The sequence below is a fragment of the Chenopodium album genome, chromosome 11 (assembly GCF_948465745.1).
Source record: "Chenopodium album chromosome 11, dcCheAlbu1.1, whole genome shotgun sequence".
Lineage (NCBI taxonomy): Eukaryota > Viridiplantae > Streptophyta > Magnoliopsida > Caryophyllales > Amaranthaceae > Chenopodium > Chenopodium album.
Window position 1 is genome coordinate 15,918,928 of NC_137844.1, and position 17,633 is coordinate 15,936,560.

General features: G+C 32.1%; 1 protein-coding gene across 1 annotated transcript; it reads right to left on the minus strand.

The window, feature by feature from the left end:
* Positions 1 to 6,591: 6,591 nt before the first annotated feature.
* LOC145567445 (SWI/SNF complex component SNF12 homolog) lies at positions 6,592 to 17,011 on the minus strand. Its single transcript, XM_081626716.1, has 3 exons — positions 16,876 to 17,011; positions 15,019 to 16,566; positions 6,592 to 7,167 (listed from the first exon to the last, which is right to left on the minus strand). Exons 2-3 carry the CDS (start codon positions 16,359 to 16,361, stop codon positions 7,095 to 7,097), a joined length of 1,416 nt encoding a protein of 471 aa, XP_081482842.1. The 5' UTR covers positions 16,362 to 16,566; positions 16,876 to 17,011; the 3' UTR covers positions 6,592 to 7,094.
* Positions 17,012 to 17,633: the final 622 nt, after the last annotated feature.

The window sequence follows — 17,633 nt, forward strand, 5'->3', positions numbered from 1 at the left end:
CCATTAGAACAAGTTTAGCCCCAAGTCATAAGACTTGGGGTAACATCATCATTTTTAGTTTTAAGACTTATGCTTAATACTTTTCCCATTTTTCTTCTTAAATCTCAAGCAAGTCTCAAGTTGAGTTTTGAAATTTAAAGACTCAACTTAAGACTTGAAATTGAGACCCACCTCACTTTTATTTTTATCATTTTTTTTTACACTTTTCTACATATAATATGTCATATATTTGAGTCTTAGGGCTAAACTAATAAATTGTGCAAGTCTTAGTGAGTCTTAACAAGAATTTGATGACATCATCTTCAATGGGGACAACTAAAAATGATGTATGATGTCACATCCAAGTCTTTGGGACTAAACTTGCTCTTATTGTATTTATAAAATAAAAAAAATAATAAAAGGGGGAAAAGGCAAAAAAGGAAATCAGTCATAGTCATTTATGGGCATGTCGAACGTCATAAGAAATTTTTGCATGTGGGTAATATACTAATATATGAGTTGTCCTGCATAGTTTGGAGAAGTATGTTACAAAGGTAGGGCATAGACTTGGATTCAAACAATTTTAGGTTGCTTTTTTCAAATCAACTCTATGTATAGGTCTATGGCGTTCTCTCCCAAAGAAGATTTTTCAAAGGGGGTTTTCATTGCCTAATTTGGCTTTTCTGTATTTCTGTTTGAGTTTGTACTTCAAAAATGAAATGTTTGCTATGTTTCATTAATCGCTTCAACAATTGGTTTTGGCTTTTTCATATGGTCAAATAGCTAAAATTTATGCTTGGTTAGTGAAATTTAGTTGCTTAAAAAGCTGGCTTTTAAGCCAAGATATAAAAGTTAGTAGGACTATTTTGCTTTTGTAGAGCTAGTATATATTTTAATAATTATTATCAATACACAAATGATGCAATTATTCAGAAACGGATGAAATATAAGTGTTGGTATGATTTTTATCAACTAACAGTTTTCCATGTCTAGACTTGGATCTACTTGGACCCATCTCATACCGTTCCCTACTTAAAAGACAAGTTTCTCATTAATGGCCTACAAATACAGGTTAGCTAATTGTCTTTTGTAATATTTTTTTAGGGAAATTTTGTATTATAACCCTCTATTATTGTGTTTTTCACATTGTGCCCTCACTTTTGAAGGTTACACATTGTAACCCTCAAGTATAATTAGTAACCATACAGTGACCTTGTCGTACTGTTATCCCGCAGGAAACAAATTTCATTATATTGTTTTTAATCACCGTTAGTGGGGTCCACTCTCCACTTATTATTATTTTTTTTTTATCAATTTGCATGTTGAAAAATGTTCCATTAAAAGGTTTTGGGAGTCATTTTGGTTCTAATTGACCAAATTGAACAAAAAAAATAACGTAAATGACTCGTTTTGCGTATTAAGAGATGTCTCAATTTGCATGTCATTATTTTTTTAGCAGTGAAATTGTTTAGGTAAGGTATTGGGGTTTGCTTAATAGTTTCAAATTAAGTTCGAAATTAGCAAAAAAAAAAAAAAAAAGAAAAAAAAAACTATAATGTCTCATTTGGTGTGTTAGGAAATAACGTAATTGACACTTAAAACGAGACAATTACATTTTTTTTTTTTGCCGATTTTGAGTTCAATATGCTTATTAAGAACTTAAATGACCTTAAACCATTCTTGAACGATTTTTGCGGCTAAAAAAATAATAACACATAAATCGAGACATTTTTAATACATAAATGAGGCATTTACGTTATTTTTTGCCAAATCTGAGCCCAAACTGGGTCCATTAGAACCAAAATGTCGCCCAAAACCTTTAACGGAACATTTTCCAACTTGCCAATCGATAAAAAAATATTAATAAGTGGAGAGTGGGCCCCACTAACGGTAATTAAAACAACATAATGGATTCGTTAACGGCGGGATAACGACAAGGTCACTGTATGAATATTAAATATACCTGAGGGTTATAGTATGTAACTTTCAAAAAGAGGGAACATAACATAAAAAACGCAAATCTAGAGGGTTGTAATGTATTTTTTTAAGAAGCCCATTGTATTAGTGTGGGGTATCCTTTGTGTTTAACACAATCCTATTTAGGGACACAAAACTGGACTTTATACTTGCCACAAAATTCGCTTTAAAATGATGTTGAAGCTTAAGAGTTTTGATGATGATGAACACAAAGAGCAAACTTCAACTAATAAGAATTCTCTAAGTGTTGTAATTAGAACAAGTGAAGTAGACTTTGGAAGTGGAAGAATAACCTAACTATGAAGACTCGAGGAAATTCCAAGGAACGTTAAAGAAGATAGAAGAATAGTTCTTTTACAAGAACTAACTGAGTTTCTTAACAGGAACTTGAAGACAACAAGTTCCACAAGAACTTGGCCTGCGAGGTTCCAGCTAAGAGCTGGAGAACAAGGGACAGCAAGAACTTAATCTTGGGCTGCGTGAAGCCCAAGTATCCTGGAATGCAATAATTGACGAGACAATTTAGTTTTGTTAAGTTTATATCTTTAATATTGCTGTAAATGTGATTGGTAAGTTTATATATAAAATCTATTAGAAACGTGACAAAAAGTTTGGCAAGCTTAAATTAGGAAAGTTTAAAGAAGATAAGTTTTATGAAAAGATTTATTAAAAAGATTTTATTTCATAAAATCCGGATTTACTAAAAGATATTATTCTTTTCATGATTTATCTTTGATAAGTTTTCTAAAAAGTTTTCTTTTAAAAAGATTTACATAAACCGTGCTTTGTGAAGTATGATAGTTTTACAATTTTATTTTTTTAAACAAAATGTGAAATGTGAAATGTATTCTACAATTTATTAGAATACATAAACCGTGCTTTGTGAAGTATGATAATTTTACAATTTATACAGGAATAGCTCGTGTAGAATTCTACTTTCTACACGAGCTATTCCTGTATAAATTGTAGAATTCACATTTCACATTTTTTTTTGTGAGTTTATGCGTGAAGAATTCGAAGAGTGCTTAATTGTGTAAGTTTGCCAAGTCCATACTTTGTCATATTAATTTCGGATTTCATGTGTAGCTTTCCTTTCATATACTAGAGGTCATTTATTTGTATTGGTTGGGTTCTTGGGTGAGTGAATTATGTCTTTGCATAAAGATTTGTAAGCTTCAAGAAGCTGAGTGTGAGTGTACTCAGGGAGTACGAGTGAATCTAAGTCAGGAACTTAGGTTGGGTAGAATAGGGTTCTACTGTGTAGCAAGTTTAGTCTGGAACTTGTGAGTAAAGGTCTGAGTATAATAGGTTGTAACTTGTGTGTTTGCCCTATTATAGTGGATTTATTTGGCGTTCGAAACCCCTTAGAGGGTCGAGGTTTTACTTCCAATTGGGTCCTGGAAGGTTTCCTCATAAAATTCTGTGTGCATTGCAAGTTTCATTTACATTCTGTTTTATATTCCGCAAAAGTAGTCATTAGGGACTCACATACAATTTACCCCCCTCTTGTAGTGTTCGTCTCAACTAACAAATGATTAAACTCTCTTAAGATGGGAACAAAAGACATTACATTCCAAAAAAAAAAAAAAAAAAGGCCAACGTATTTAATGTTATTGAAATATTGATTTCACAGTTTTTTTTACAAAATTTTTATTGCCATTGTATTTAAAACTCACGGCCAAAGCAATTACATGTTAAATTTACACAATTTATTTATGCCATGTCCTCTTCATCTTAAAAATATAATAGTTTTGTAAAAGTAATTTCAGTTTGGTAATTTAGCAAAAATAAATTTAGTTCGGTAAAAATCAGTTATAATAGAGAATTTGTAAAATTAATTTCAGTTTATAATTTTAGTTCGGTAAAAATCAGTTGTAATAGAGAATTAGTAAAATTAATTTCAGTTTATAAATAATAATTTTAGCTCAATAAATTGTTTAGCAGTAAGATTAAGGATTTTTTAACTTGTAATGCCAAAATTGTCAAAAAAAAAAAAAAAAGATTATAACACCACAAAATTTTAAAATTCTATCATAAAAAAAAAAAAAAAAAAAAAAAAAACAAATACCCTGAAATTGGATTTCACCATCATTTAAAAAATTCTTGGATGAAATACGTTGGTGGGACTCATTACGTACATATATCAATATTGCATTGGTTTGAAAAAAAGAAAATAATTTTTTTTTAAATAAAAAGAAAATAATTTTTTTTTAAATAAAAAGAAAATAAAATCCTAAACCTAACCCAGCCCCACCCTCACCCCACCACTAGCAACTCTTGCCCCCACCGCTGATAGCCTAACCTAGCCGCCGACACCCCTTGCACCACCTTGATTGTCGAAATCAGCTCAACCACCACCCCCTAAACTGATGAATTCACCCTTTCCTCCTCCTCGAAAACCACCCTAACCCCTTCGAGCCACCGCTAAAATAACTCCCATTTCCCCCCACCCTTGAAACATCCATCGAAATCGTCCAATCGAGAGTTGTCATGGTCAATTTCGGCGATTTTGAGGGTGAAGGGTAAGGGAAAGTGGTTTTCAGGGTGGGTCAAATGGATTTAGGCTGCCGATTTTTTCGGTAGTGGCTAGAGCTGCTAGGGTTAGGCTAAGGTGGTGTGTTGTGCTGGAAGTCGATTCGGTGGGATTCATTAGTGATGAGGGTGCCGGTGATTGGGGTAGGATTGGGAAGGGGCTACCAACATTGGAGACCAGGGTTGCCGGTAGTGGGGTTGGGTTAGGGTTTATGTTTTTTTTAATTTTTTTTTATAGCTAATGCATTATTGACACTTGTACATGGTGGGTCTCTCTACCAAATTTCATCCAATCAGAATCCACTCATAGGTGGTGAAATCCAATTTTTGGATTTTTTTGTATTGTTATAATAAAAGTTTTAGATTTGTGGTGTTATAATCAAAATTTTGACAATTTTGTGGTGTTATAAGTAAAAAAACCCTAAAATAATTTCTGTTTATTAAAAATAATTTCAAGGAAATTTTGACTTTTACCACCAAAAAAATCAAAAAATTGTTTTTTATCACCAAAACTTCTAAAACTTTTATTTTACCACCAAATAAAAAATAAAAAATTATTTTTTACCACCTGTTGTCAAAAACCTAACGTTTTTTAATTCTTCGATTTTTGTATCAAACACATGGTCTTTAGGGGTTTTAGGGGGCATTTTGGCCTTAAGAGTCCAATATAAGGTCAAAATTGACAAAAAAATGATCGAAAATGCCTCGTTTTGCGTGATTTCGATCATTTTTTGTCTATTCTGACCTCAAAGTAGATCCAAAGGGCCAAAATGCCCCCTAAACTTATGAAGAACATGTTTTGCGCACGAAATTCGAAGAAATTTTTTAAAACAAGTTAGATTTAACGGTTTTCTTGACGTTATGTGGTAAAAAACAATTTTTAGAATTTTTTTTGGTGGTAAAATAAAAATTTTAGAAGTTTTGGTGGTAAAAAACAATTTTTTTTTTTATTTTTTTTTTTTGTGATAAAAATCAAATTTTCCTAATTTCAATTCAGCAAAAATAAAGTGAAGCTCAAAGCTCAGATTTTCTTCTCCTTCCCTCTCTCCATTGGATACTTTCATATTATGTTAATAGTGGCAATTTTACAGCATAATACGAGTTTCATCCTTCTAATATCAGTTTATTTAGGAAGATGTCTATCTTGCTAATTAATCTAGCTTAGTAACTTTTACTTATCAATATAATCTGAAACTGCAAATTCTATGCTGTAAAACTATTGATACATGATTTTGCTTGTTTGTTGTACTATTATTTTTAACAAATATAAATACATATCCAATATTCTTTGTAGAATATAACGCAAAAGCTAAAGCAAGAAAACAAATCTAATATCCTCAATTGGTGTTTTTCCCTGTTCTATATTGTATATATAACGTTCTAAGATCAGAGAAGATTCAACCTGTTCTTGAGCTGCTTTTGCTCCTACATCTACTAGAAGACTGGAGAAATTCAACCTTGTTTTTGTTATGCTTTCGCTCCAATATCTACAAGATGATCGATCAAGCAGATTCAACCTGTTCTTGTGTTGATTTCGCTCCTAGATTTACTAGATCCCAGTCGGGGCAAATATTAGAAACCTAACCTTATTCATTTACCCTGTTCAAACCTTTCTGAAGTTTTTGAACCAAACTTCATTTTTCCTTCTTCTGTACATGGAACAGGTTGAACCTCAGACCAAACCAACCATAGCATTTTGCATCTTTATGGAGTTACACGGTAGCAACCATGATAAAGATTACTTTTCAATTGAAGAGATACATACAAGAATCAATACAACAAATTCGGATTTGAAACAAAGCGCTCACACCTCTTCTGTTGATGGCTAAAAAATATCACAGTTTCTACAATCCTAGCTATTAGAAGTGACACTACAATACTCATGATGTGAAACTACAAAAAATGCGGTAGCAACCATGATAAAGATTACTTTTCAATTGAAGAGATACATACAAGAATCAATACAACAAATTCGGATTTGAAACAAAGCGCTCACACCTCTTCTGTTGATGGCTAAAAAATATCACAGTTTCTACAATCCTAGCTATTAGAAGTGACACTACAATACTCATGATGTGAAACTACAAAAAATGCGGTAGCAACCATGATAAAGATTACTTTTCAATTGAAGAGATACATACAAGAATCAATACAACAAATTCGGATTTGAAACAAAGCGCTCACACCTCTTCTGTTGATGGCTAAAAAATATCACAGTTTCTACAATCCTAGCTATTAGAAGTGACACTACAATACTCATGATGTGAAACTACAAAAAATGAACTAGTTCTTTAACGAAGAAATATGACATTAAAAGGAGGTTACTAGCTGACATTTTAATCTCATTCATAACTAGAGCTAGTAACAAGAGATTATGAATATGCATGCTCAGAATACCGCTAGTAATACTAAAATTTCCTTATGAGATACAAGGCAGTTGAAGTCCTCAGCTTCATCTCTGTGATAATATTGACATGCTATATACTCTAGGCTGCTATCTTTAGAACAAAAAAGCATCTCACATTATGTTTTATGACGCCAAAAATAGGGGTCCAATCATCAATATTCAACATGCAATAACCTTGTACCTAATTAGATATCACAAATCATGTAGCTCCTGTAGCAGCACCTCCACTGGCAGTTTTGCGATTCACGTAACGCATAACAGCATCTTCAACCCTATAATGAACAAACAAAAATTATCAGAACAATAATCAAGCAACCAGACCATTAGAAGATTTAAGAAACAAGCATTGCAACTTCCTTGACCACAAACATGTTCTTTTCCACAACAATTAGCCTACTGAAATTGTTTCACAATCAAGTCAACCCAAAGCAAAATCTAACAATAACCTGAGAGTATATAAATCTTTCTTTGCAACTGCAACTACATAGTAACCCCTCCAGCTCCTAGCACGTTTAAAGCTTAATAAGATACTCTTTGCCACTAGTACATATCTTGCCCAAAATTAGGGCAATTCACTTTTTGATTAATCAGCTGAAATCATAGCAAAAAGCACAATGCTCAGACCCAAAGAGTCCAAATGAGACAAAATTTCAATACCAACAGAATTATATGGTTTTTTTTTAGTCAGCTACATGGCTGAGAACTGATCATCAGCAGGCAATCTCCCGGCCAAAAGTGATTAATCAATAATCAAAACCTTGCCACTTAAGGGCTGCCTGGAATGACTGAACAAGGGTCCCAAACCAACTGCCTCTCTTTCTTCTCTCTCTCTCTCAAGCCAACAGTCATCTTTCTGTCTTCTTCTGCTTCCAAGTTTTGCTAGCAATACTCTTATCTCTCCTCTTTCTTCATTGATCACCAAGGAGCCCTACCTAGTATTGAGCTCAAGATAGAAGAGTCATCCCTTCACCACAATGCAACCTAGTTTTGCATGAGGATGAGAGACTGGGAGAGAGGCAACTAGAGGAAGAGGGGAAAAGGAGACTCAAGGTACAAACTATTCTCATTAAATCCAAAATTGAAGCATGGAGAATTCCTTCACCCTAAAATCATCCCATCCCCACCCTTACCCCCGATTACCCACCCAAATTTTGAAAGTTCCAATCACTCGATGACCATGAGGAAAAATGAGATACATTCTTTCAGTCCACTAATTTTCTACACAATTTAAGCAATTAGGTCGCATACTAAGAGCTTCTGTAAGTGTAAACACTTCAGAAAACATTAGTATGCCCAATCCCAATCAACGGTCTTATAAGGCTGAATAGTCGATCCCTTTTGGTAACCCCCAGGCACTAGGAAAGCACATTGGTTGAATGGACTTCTTGGAAGGTGGATGATTCTACACTAGTAAATTCTAGCATTATGTAATTGAACAGAAGCTTTGATAGACAAAACATACGTGAAGAAATATAAGGAAAAAATGATAAATGGTTACATTACCAATGAAATTAAACAATCATCACTAAAGATAGTATGTACCTAGTACCCTAGGATTTAAGAAGAAAGAGAAAAGCTTAAATACATTCCCCTTCTTAGTTCATACTACTCTCATCATTGACACCATTCCCAAAGCTAACCAACTCTTAGGTCATTTGATGATGCACCTTTCATCTTCCTCTTCAAGACAAATGCTGTCAGACTCCTTTAACAAAGTCTTGGTGATGTATCCCTCAAATCCCGTCTTGGACATCTTGCATATCTGTACTTAATGGGTGGCTTAGTATGGGTGTGCTAATGCTTTGTGTACTAACATGAGAGTTGTGTACTTGAAAATTTGATTTTTCATAAGAACAAATGAATTTCTTAGTTGACTAACTCTATTGATTTACCGGGAGAAAAGACACTAGCTATTGAACACACAAAAGCTTAACAAAATATATAAGTATTCTCCCCGTTCTCAAAAGCTCCTAGGGCCCATGTATCTCACCATCTTCATGTTCCAGTAATCTTTAGATTGATACTCCTTGTACAAAACTTCACTCTCATTCACAAAATTCAACCACATCCACTGTCCATATACAGCTAGTGTCCCCTCATTCTACCAACAAATGGCATAACAGTCTGGGTGAATAGAAATAAACACCCACAACATACGTTATCAAAGTTCAGAATAAGAGTTGATGACATGATTTCAAAACGAAATTTGATCTGGGACCCTATCAAATAAATAGAAAAGTACAACAGTAGAGTAGCAAAATTCCAAAAGCCAGGAACAAGTATTTAACAGGCATGAAGAAATTAAGACAGGACTAAAAATCAACCCGATAGCCAAATCCAACTACTGAATTCTACACCACCAGAAAAAATTAGAGTTATGATCATAACTTTGCAGTCTGAAACCAAAAACAGCCTGCCTAAAAAATCACCAAGTCCAAAACTAAAATTACTTTACTTTCCGACCTAACCAACCCTATTCACAAAATCAGGAAAAGTAAACATTATTATCTCATAGAGCAATTAACATTGTCTTCTAAATGATTTGTGTAAGCTATGTTACACAAGCCAGCATATGTCCCAAGTACAAGATCGAACGCATACCTAAACTGGTGACATTATTAGTAGTTATGACTGTGGGTGACAGTCAAAAAATGAAGGGACAATACTATTATCAAACTAACACAAAATAATACACAACCTAGAAATACTTCAAGCATATGAAACTATATTATTCAATAATTATTAACCATGAGAATTATGAAAATATAGATGCACAAAATAAGAACTAGAATGCATGGAGGAAAATGGTAAGATGATAAAGCTATTTAAAGCATAGTTTGTTCCAATGTAAAATGATTTTAAAAAATATAGAATGAAAAAGAAACTCTAGCTATGTGAAGGTAATTTTTGATTCGCTGGCTAAGGGCTATCTAAGAAAATGCATGGAACAACACTAAAATAGAAAATTAGCTCTAATAGTGATCTAAAAGCCTAGTAAGTAATAAATGCAAGTACCTCATACGTCTTGATTATCGCTTATTCACCTCAACTAGTAAGGTTAAAAGCTTTATGATACACACGAGATTCTAATGGATTATCTACTGTATGCTGGAAAAGGATTCATTGTAATTTTTCATATGTTTCTAGGAATTCTTAAAGGGAGGCCCTGCAAGTCTACAACTTAGTGTCTTCAAGTATAAGCCTCAAGTATTTCACTTATAACTTTTTGGGTAGGAAAAAGAAAGTTGTGTTGAAACATTGGTATTATTTAATAGTATAATACTACAATGTCGATCTGAGTTAAAAGTGATATTTTCCTTTACAAAAATAGAAATAAAGCAAAAGTATAAAATAAGAACATATCTAAATGAAAAGTAGGAAGATAAAAAAAAAAAAAAATATATAAAAAAAATATAAAAAACATAGGGACATGGTTTAAAATCTTGGATGTGATCTTGATCGTGATAATGGCCATATAAACACTTTCGCGGGCAACGCGGGTGGAATGCAACTATGGCAGCCTAATATATCAGTAAGCTTAAATTCCTTTACAATGTGGTTGAGCAGTTGTGGGCAGAGATTTAGTACCATGCACAGGGGATAATGAAATGCAATGATTTGTTAGTTCAACAATAACTATACCATGTATATCTTTACATCAAATAAATACTCATAACTAGATTTTTTGTCATATAATACCTTATTCAGCCTACACCTATAGAAAAAATATTAGGGTTGTATAAGAGATATTAAGGCTATTGATACTTCTAGATGTTATTTTGAAAAATATGAAAACAAAAATGTAGGGGATATGGGAAAAAAAAAAATTAATATAAAAAGAACAAAGTAACCTACCAGTCTATTAGTCAATGTAAAAATAACTATAAATATTCATTACCTTTATGAAATGTATGATAAGGTGTCCATATCATTTCAAAATTTTATTTTAATATCAAAATTTAGGTTAGAGCTCGTGTATTTGTGCGATGTATGAACTTAATAATAAATTATGAAATTTGTTTCTAACAATATTATAAATTATGTGTAATAGTTTTTCCCTTACATATATACACTGCCTCCGTTCTTTTTTTTCATCTTCCTACTTACGGTTCATAGTAAGTGGAAAGTATGTTCTAAATTTTAAATCTGATTTTCTAAACTTTTCCTCGGGTGTTCTAAATTAAATCAAATGTTCTAAATTAGTACTCACATGTTCAAAACCATAGATTAGTTAAGTTTGATGTTATAAATTTTAAGTTAACTTGTTCCAAAGTTTTAACTTATATGTTCTAAATTTTAAAACGTGTGCTTTAAGACTTTTAATTATATGTTCCAGATTTTAAAGCGTATTTTCTAATTGTTACTCGTATGTTCCAAATTTTTACTCACATTTTCTAGATTTTATATCAAGTGTTTTAAATTTTTATTCACATGTTCGTAATCTTAAATCAAATGTTCTAAATTTTACTCATATATTCTAAACTTCATAAAGCAAATTTTCTAAATTTTTACTCACATGTTCAAATTCTTAAATCAGATGTTCTAAATTATTACTCATATGTTCAAAATTTTAAGTTGAGTCACATGTTCTAAATTTTAACTCGTATGTTCTAAATTTTTACTCACGTATTCTAAATTTTAGATCAATTCTCATATAAGTATGAATTCTCACATATGGACCAATTCTCACCGGATCCCTCCTATATATATATATATATATATAATATATATATATATATACCAAAACAGAAAGTAGAAAGATAAAAAAGAACAAAAGGAGTATTACATTTTATTTTATTTAATTGTTAAGATTACTTACTATATACTATACGCATTACGTACTATTTTTCAAAATATACACAGTGATTATTAACATGGGTAGTTGTAAATTTACTCATATATATTTACAACTCCTTATTTATTGATATGTTATTAATGGATTCTGTATAAAAGTAGATTATGTATATCAGAGAGGCAAGATTCAATAACTCATATAGAGTGGTATATAGTAGTATAAAATAGAAAGAAATACTTCTGAATTTTTTATTTTTTAAATTGAAAGGAATATGGCAGGAAAACTTTGCACATTTTGACCTATGTCATAGTTGATATGTCTTTAAACTATTAAAAAAAAAAATTAACTCTAAAAATTTATTCTCATATATATTATAGTCCTTCCGCTTTCAGGACCATGCATGCAACTACTTTTGCTTAAAAGAAGAGAGGGGTAGAGAATAAGGGATGTATTTAACATAGTTGGCTCCACAAAATGGGGTTGTAGTTGATAAAAATAAAATGAATAAAATATTATTATAAAAGGAATAGAGTAAAAGTGAATAGAACTTAAGAAAATGGATGAAAACAGAAAGTGAATGAGAGAGTATCATCCTTAATATACTCTAAAAAAAAAAAATTAACTCTAAAAATTTATTCTCATATATATTATATTCCTTCCGTTTTCAGGACCATGCACGCGACTACTTTTGCTTAAAAGAAGAGAGGGGTAGAGAGTAAGGGATGTATTTAACATAGTTGGCTCCACAAAGTGGGGTTGTAGTTGATAAAAATAAAATGAATAAAATATTATTATAAAAGGAATAAAGTAAAAGTGAATAGAACTTAAGAAAATGGATGAAAACAGAAAGTGAATGAGAGAGTATCATCCTTAATTTAATATACGCTCTATTTTTTTACTTTTAAAAAAAGGAAATATTCTAGCCTTCTACGATATCTAACAAAAAGAATTATAAAAAAAGTTGTAGGACAAACTTCATGGTGTCTTTACACTTTGAGTATAAAGTATTAAACATATATAGCTTCATCAATTTCCATTTTGCAATTACAACCCTTTTATCCACATTTATGATCATAATATATTTTTATTGTCGACGAGGTGTCATGATTATATATACTTTTTGAATTTATAAATCGTTTTTAATTTTATTTTTAGCCCACTAATGTTTTATGAACAATATTGTTTTCCTTTGCTAGAGTTTTCTCAAACCTTTATGTTTTCAACTAAATGTTTTAAAACTCTTTTAAAACTTTCTTGAATTTTATTCTTGATTCTCTTTAAAAGCTCCCTTAATTCTTCATAAATGCTCTTTCGTTTACTCACCTATTTTTCAAAATCTTTCAAATAATGATTTTGTTTATCTGTTTTTTTTTTATATCGTACGATTCCTTATTACAGTTCATGTTAGCCGACCCCAAATAATTTTGGGACTAAGGCTTTTTTGTTGTTGTTGTTGTATAAAGTAATTCTAGAGACATGATAAAGCAATAATTTTCTACATAATGAAAAGAGATTTACATAGTTTTGAATTAACATAATAAAATGTATTTTTGCCTGAATAAAATTTTATTTTAACGCATTGCTTCATGGCGGTAGCATTTTAGGTAGCGGTTAGCATTTGGACAAGACTAAACTCTAGTAAGGAAAAAAAAAAGAAAGAGTGTTTTGGTAAAGTAGTGTTTCATGTAATAGTTGGTGGATAGCGTTTCGGTAGCTTGAATAATATGTATGGCTTTGCTTGTATTTTAATATTTCAACTGCTATTTTTGCCAAACACTATAATATCAACTGCTACAATGATATCTAACCTCTACCCACTAATAATAAAACTACTAGCTACTCATATTTGACATCTAAAGGCTACCAGTTACCACTGTTTTTCCCGAAGAGGACCCGAATATAATATATTGAAGATATAAAATACTATTTTAATTGACTATACATGGAAGAAATATGATAGGACTGATAGCCAAATAGAAAAGAAAATATTACATTGTAAAAAATACTTTCCAAGAGGATTGCCAAAAATAATTACATGGTTTTGCATTTAGTATATATTATAGTTATTGTAGATAGAAACTAACTCCCTTTGTATACTGAAGGATGATAAAACTTCACATAATCTGACAGACACCCCAGTTGTGTCGATCAAAGGCTGCTATCTCTTTTTACCAAACTATAACAATACTTGTTTGGGAAACAAGAACCCCCACCATATATGCAAGTAGACATGGCAAAATTGAAAATTATTGAATAAAGGGGATCAGCATGTAGAGTAATACTTTTGCTTTTCACACCATCCTAATAAGGCATTCCCAAAAAGTTATTCGTAATTAATACAATTCTTCTCTTTTCCATACACCAAACTTCTTTCTCCCTCTATCACAATATTTATGCTGCCCTTAATTTTTCTCTCTTTACTCACTTCATTTTAATTCTACTTTTATTACCATTCTTAACCTCTTAGGTTTAGAGGTACTAGATTAAATTGATTAGAACATGTTTAAAATGTGGGAGCTATAGACAAGCTTAAGTTTTAGAGCTCAAATTACAGGTTACAATAAATTTGGCGTGTTGAGAAATGAGACTTTTTAACATTTCAAAACATTAGTTAATGAATAACACATGTACAAGAACATACAATATACAGTTTAGGAATGTACTTTAAGAAGAATAGTTGAGAAGATAATCAGTTATTTAGCAACCTGAAATCTAAACTAAGGCATGAACATCTAGGAATAGCCAATATACTGAAATATATAATCAAATTCATTTTTACAAATCATAAAAACTTTTTAATTTTCTCTCCGTATAATACTCTCTAATCTCCAATAAAACAAATAATGATGGCAATAGCAATGCATTAGAAGCAAAGTATTTTATTTAGGCAACTGTTCATCCTACACAGGCTACATAATATGTTTAGCTAATCCATCTCACTTCACAATAAATAATCAAGTAGTCAATATCCAAATTGCATTCCATATGGACAAATAAACAACAAGAAAAAAATTCTCAAGTTTCACTATAAGATCAAAATCCAACTACATTTACAAGGAAAATTTATTACCTGTCTTCATTGAATCTCCATGAGAGGTGTGTGAGATTCACAGCTAATATACCTAAGCCCCTTCAGAATTGGGCTAATAATAAATCTTGTAATACCTTATAAATTGAGAGGGGAGTTTAACTGCATTCTTTACCCGTTATATACTCAATATCTAATTATATATTACAGAAAATTAATTGAGGTAACGCCAAGCATATATTATGCTATATTGGAGCCTAATATATTTAATGACCAGTGAGAGATAGTAATGTTCCTTACCAAGGTTGGTTGAAAAAGTCACTTCGATGCTCTTTCTCAGCATTCTGAACTGCGTCACCAGCAACAACCTTCAAATCTTTATCCTGAGAAGCAATTAATGTGTTAACAAACTCTGCAGGTGAATGACTAAATCCAAGGAAAAAAGCTTGTCTTTGCCGATGTTCATTGATCCTCTTAATAGCAGCAGCAATGGAATTGTCATAATCATCTATTTCTTTGCATTTCTCCATCTTTTCCAGGACTGCAGACATATCCTTCTCTAAAGGAAAAGGAACATCAACAAGCACATCGTAACACATACTTCCGCTGGGATTGTTTCCAGAAAGCTTAATCTTATGCTCCAAATGTATGGGTTGTAGAGGAGTTAAATGTTGAGTGAGAATCTGTGAAGCCACAGCAAACTTAACCTTCTCTTCACCAAACACTTCTCGCAGAGGTGGATCGCAAATAAAGAATGCCGGATCATTCGAGTCTTGCAACTTCTTAATCTTCACATAGTGCCACAATGCAGTCATGATTCTTTCGCGAGTTTCTGCCTCAAGTCCAAGAGCTTGAGTAAGAGCAGCTGATAATTTAAACTTCTCTGGATTATAATTCATTTCAAGCCTTATAATTGCGGTAAATTCCGTATCTCCCTTCCTTTTAATCTCAAATCCTTCATGAAGCAAACGAGAACGAGAACTCTCCCATACTATTACATGGTTGTCAGGATAAAGGGTCTGATCTAAGCATATGGTTATTTTTTTGAAAAAAGATGAAAATTTTGGGTAAGGAGTGGACCTATTATCCATAGTCCCGGAGCTGGAATCACCCCCATTTTCCAATATATTCCCAATTATCTTAAGCGTCCAAGTAGGAGTTTCGGAACTCTTATTTTCACCATTTTCAAGTGGCTGATTGGCAAAAGTGTTGAACACATAGATACGAAGTATTTTCTGAATACAGGGAGGCCTTTTTAGAGTTTCCTGAATATCTGTTTTCTTTCTAGCAAGGGCAGCATCAACCTTGGCTTCCAATTCCACTAATTGGGTGTAAAGAGCACTTTCTGGCAAAAGGGCTGCCACTTTCTCCGGTAACTTATTCTCCGGAACCTTCCTTTTCTTCCTACGAACAGCCGGAGCAAGCTCCATTGTCTTAAACGGAATACCACCACCAGTCCCAGAAGAACTTTGCTGCTTACTAGAATTTTTATTATGACTCTTCTTGGTATTCGCAGAACCAGTAGCAGCAACACCCACAGCCGAAGACACACTGGCATTAGTACTATTAGTCCCTATGTTCACGACACGGGCATTAGACTTCCCTGGAACTTGCGCAGCTTGAGCACTCTGCGGTTGAGCCATTGCCAGAGTCTCAGACAATCAAAAATTACCCGACAACTGACACCCACCAAGTGTTTGATTATTTTCCTGATCAACTAACTGAGATTAATCAAGCAATTCAGGCCCGTCCCTGAGCCGGGGCACGAGAGGCAGCCGCCATTGGCCCAGGGAGAAAAGGTCCGTTTTCAAAGTTCCGTTCTAACATTACAAGGTTATAAACAACATCCTGCACCACAATCGCAACCCAATTTCACTCAATTATCAAACAATGCACAAAATACCAGTATACCACATAAATTCATCACACTCAAGAATATGAACGCATATTGAACATAGCAAAATTCAATCAACAAAAATCGCTCGTTTAATCATTCATAAATTCCGTAATTACAACCAATAGTTCATTAATTTACCTAAGAAGAAATCTAACTGAAAAATGCTGACAATTAAATTTAACGATAGTGTGAAACTAAACCCTAAATTGGGAGAGAAATTGGAATTGGATGATTGAGAAAAAGAGAAAAAAAAATATTACCTGAGAAGCTTCTTCAATGGAGGAGAGAAAGCTTAGAAGCCGCTTTAATGGAGAATTCAGAGTATTTCAGAGGGCGCTTCAATAGAAGAGAGAAAGAGTTAAGAGGAGAGGTGAAGCATAAAATTGAAAAACTGCGAGGGGTAAAATAATAATGAAATGAAAATAAAGGGAAAATGAAGTAGATTAATGAAACGCATATAAGGTTCGGTTTACTTCCTCTTATTGCTGAAATTGAAATAATTTTTACTCAAATTAAATTATTTTTGCAGAACTCAAATTATTTTTGTTAAAGTTAAATTAATTTTAGTGAGCTAAATTTATTTTTATTGATGCCAGATATATTTCATCTTGAATGTTATTGATTTTTGTTAAATTAAAATTATTTTTGTTGAATTGAAATTATTTTTGTGAACTGAAATTATTTTTGCTGGACTTACTTATTTTATTGAACTGAACTTATTTTTACTGAACTGAAATTATTTTACTTAATTTTAATTTTTGTAAGGGGAAGTGAACGTCGCCTAAACCGTTAGATTTAGATAATATCGACATACAATTCATTTTCACTTGCTAATAGTAGACGCGATGCGTACGATATTGATTAATCTTTCATTTTTATTTGCTCACTCGTTGATCTTTCCTTTTTATTTGTTGATTGATCAATATTTCCCTTTTTTTTTGAACCCTATCAATATTTTCTTTTTATTTGCTTACTAATTAATCTTTCCTTTTTATTTGTTGATTGATTAATCATTCCT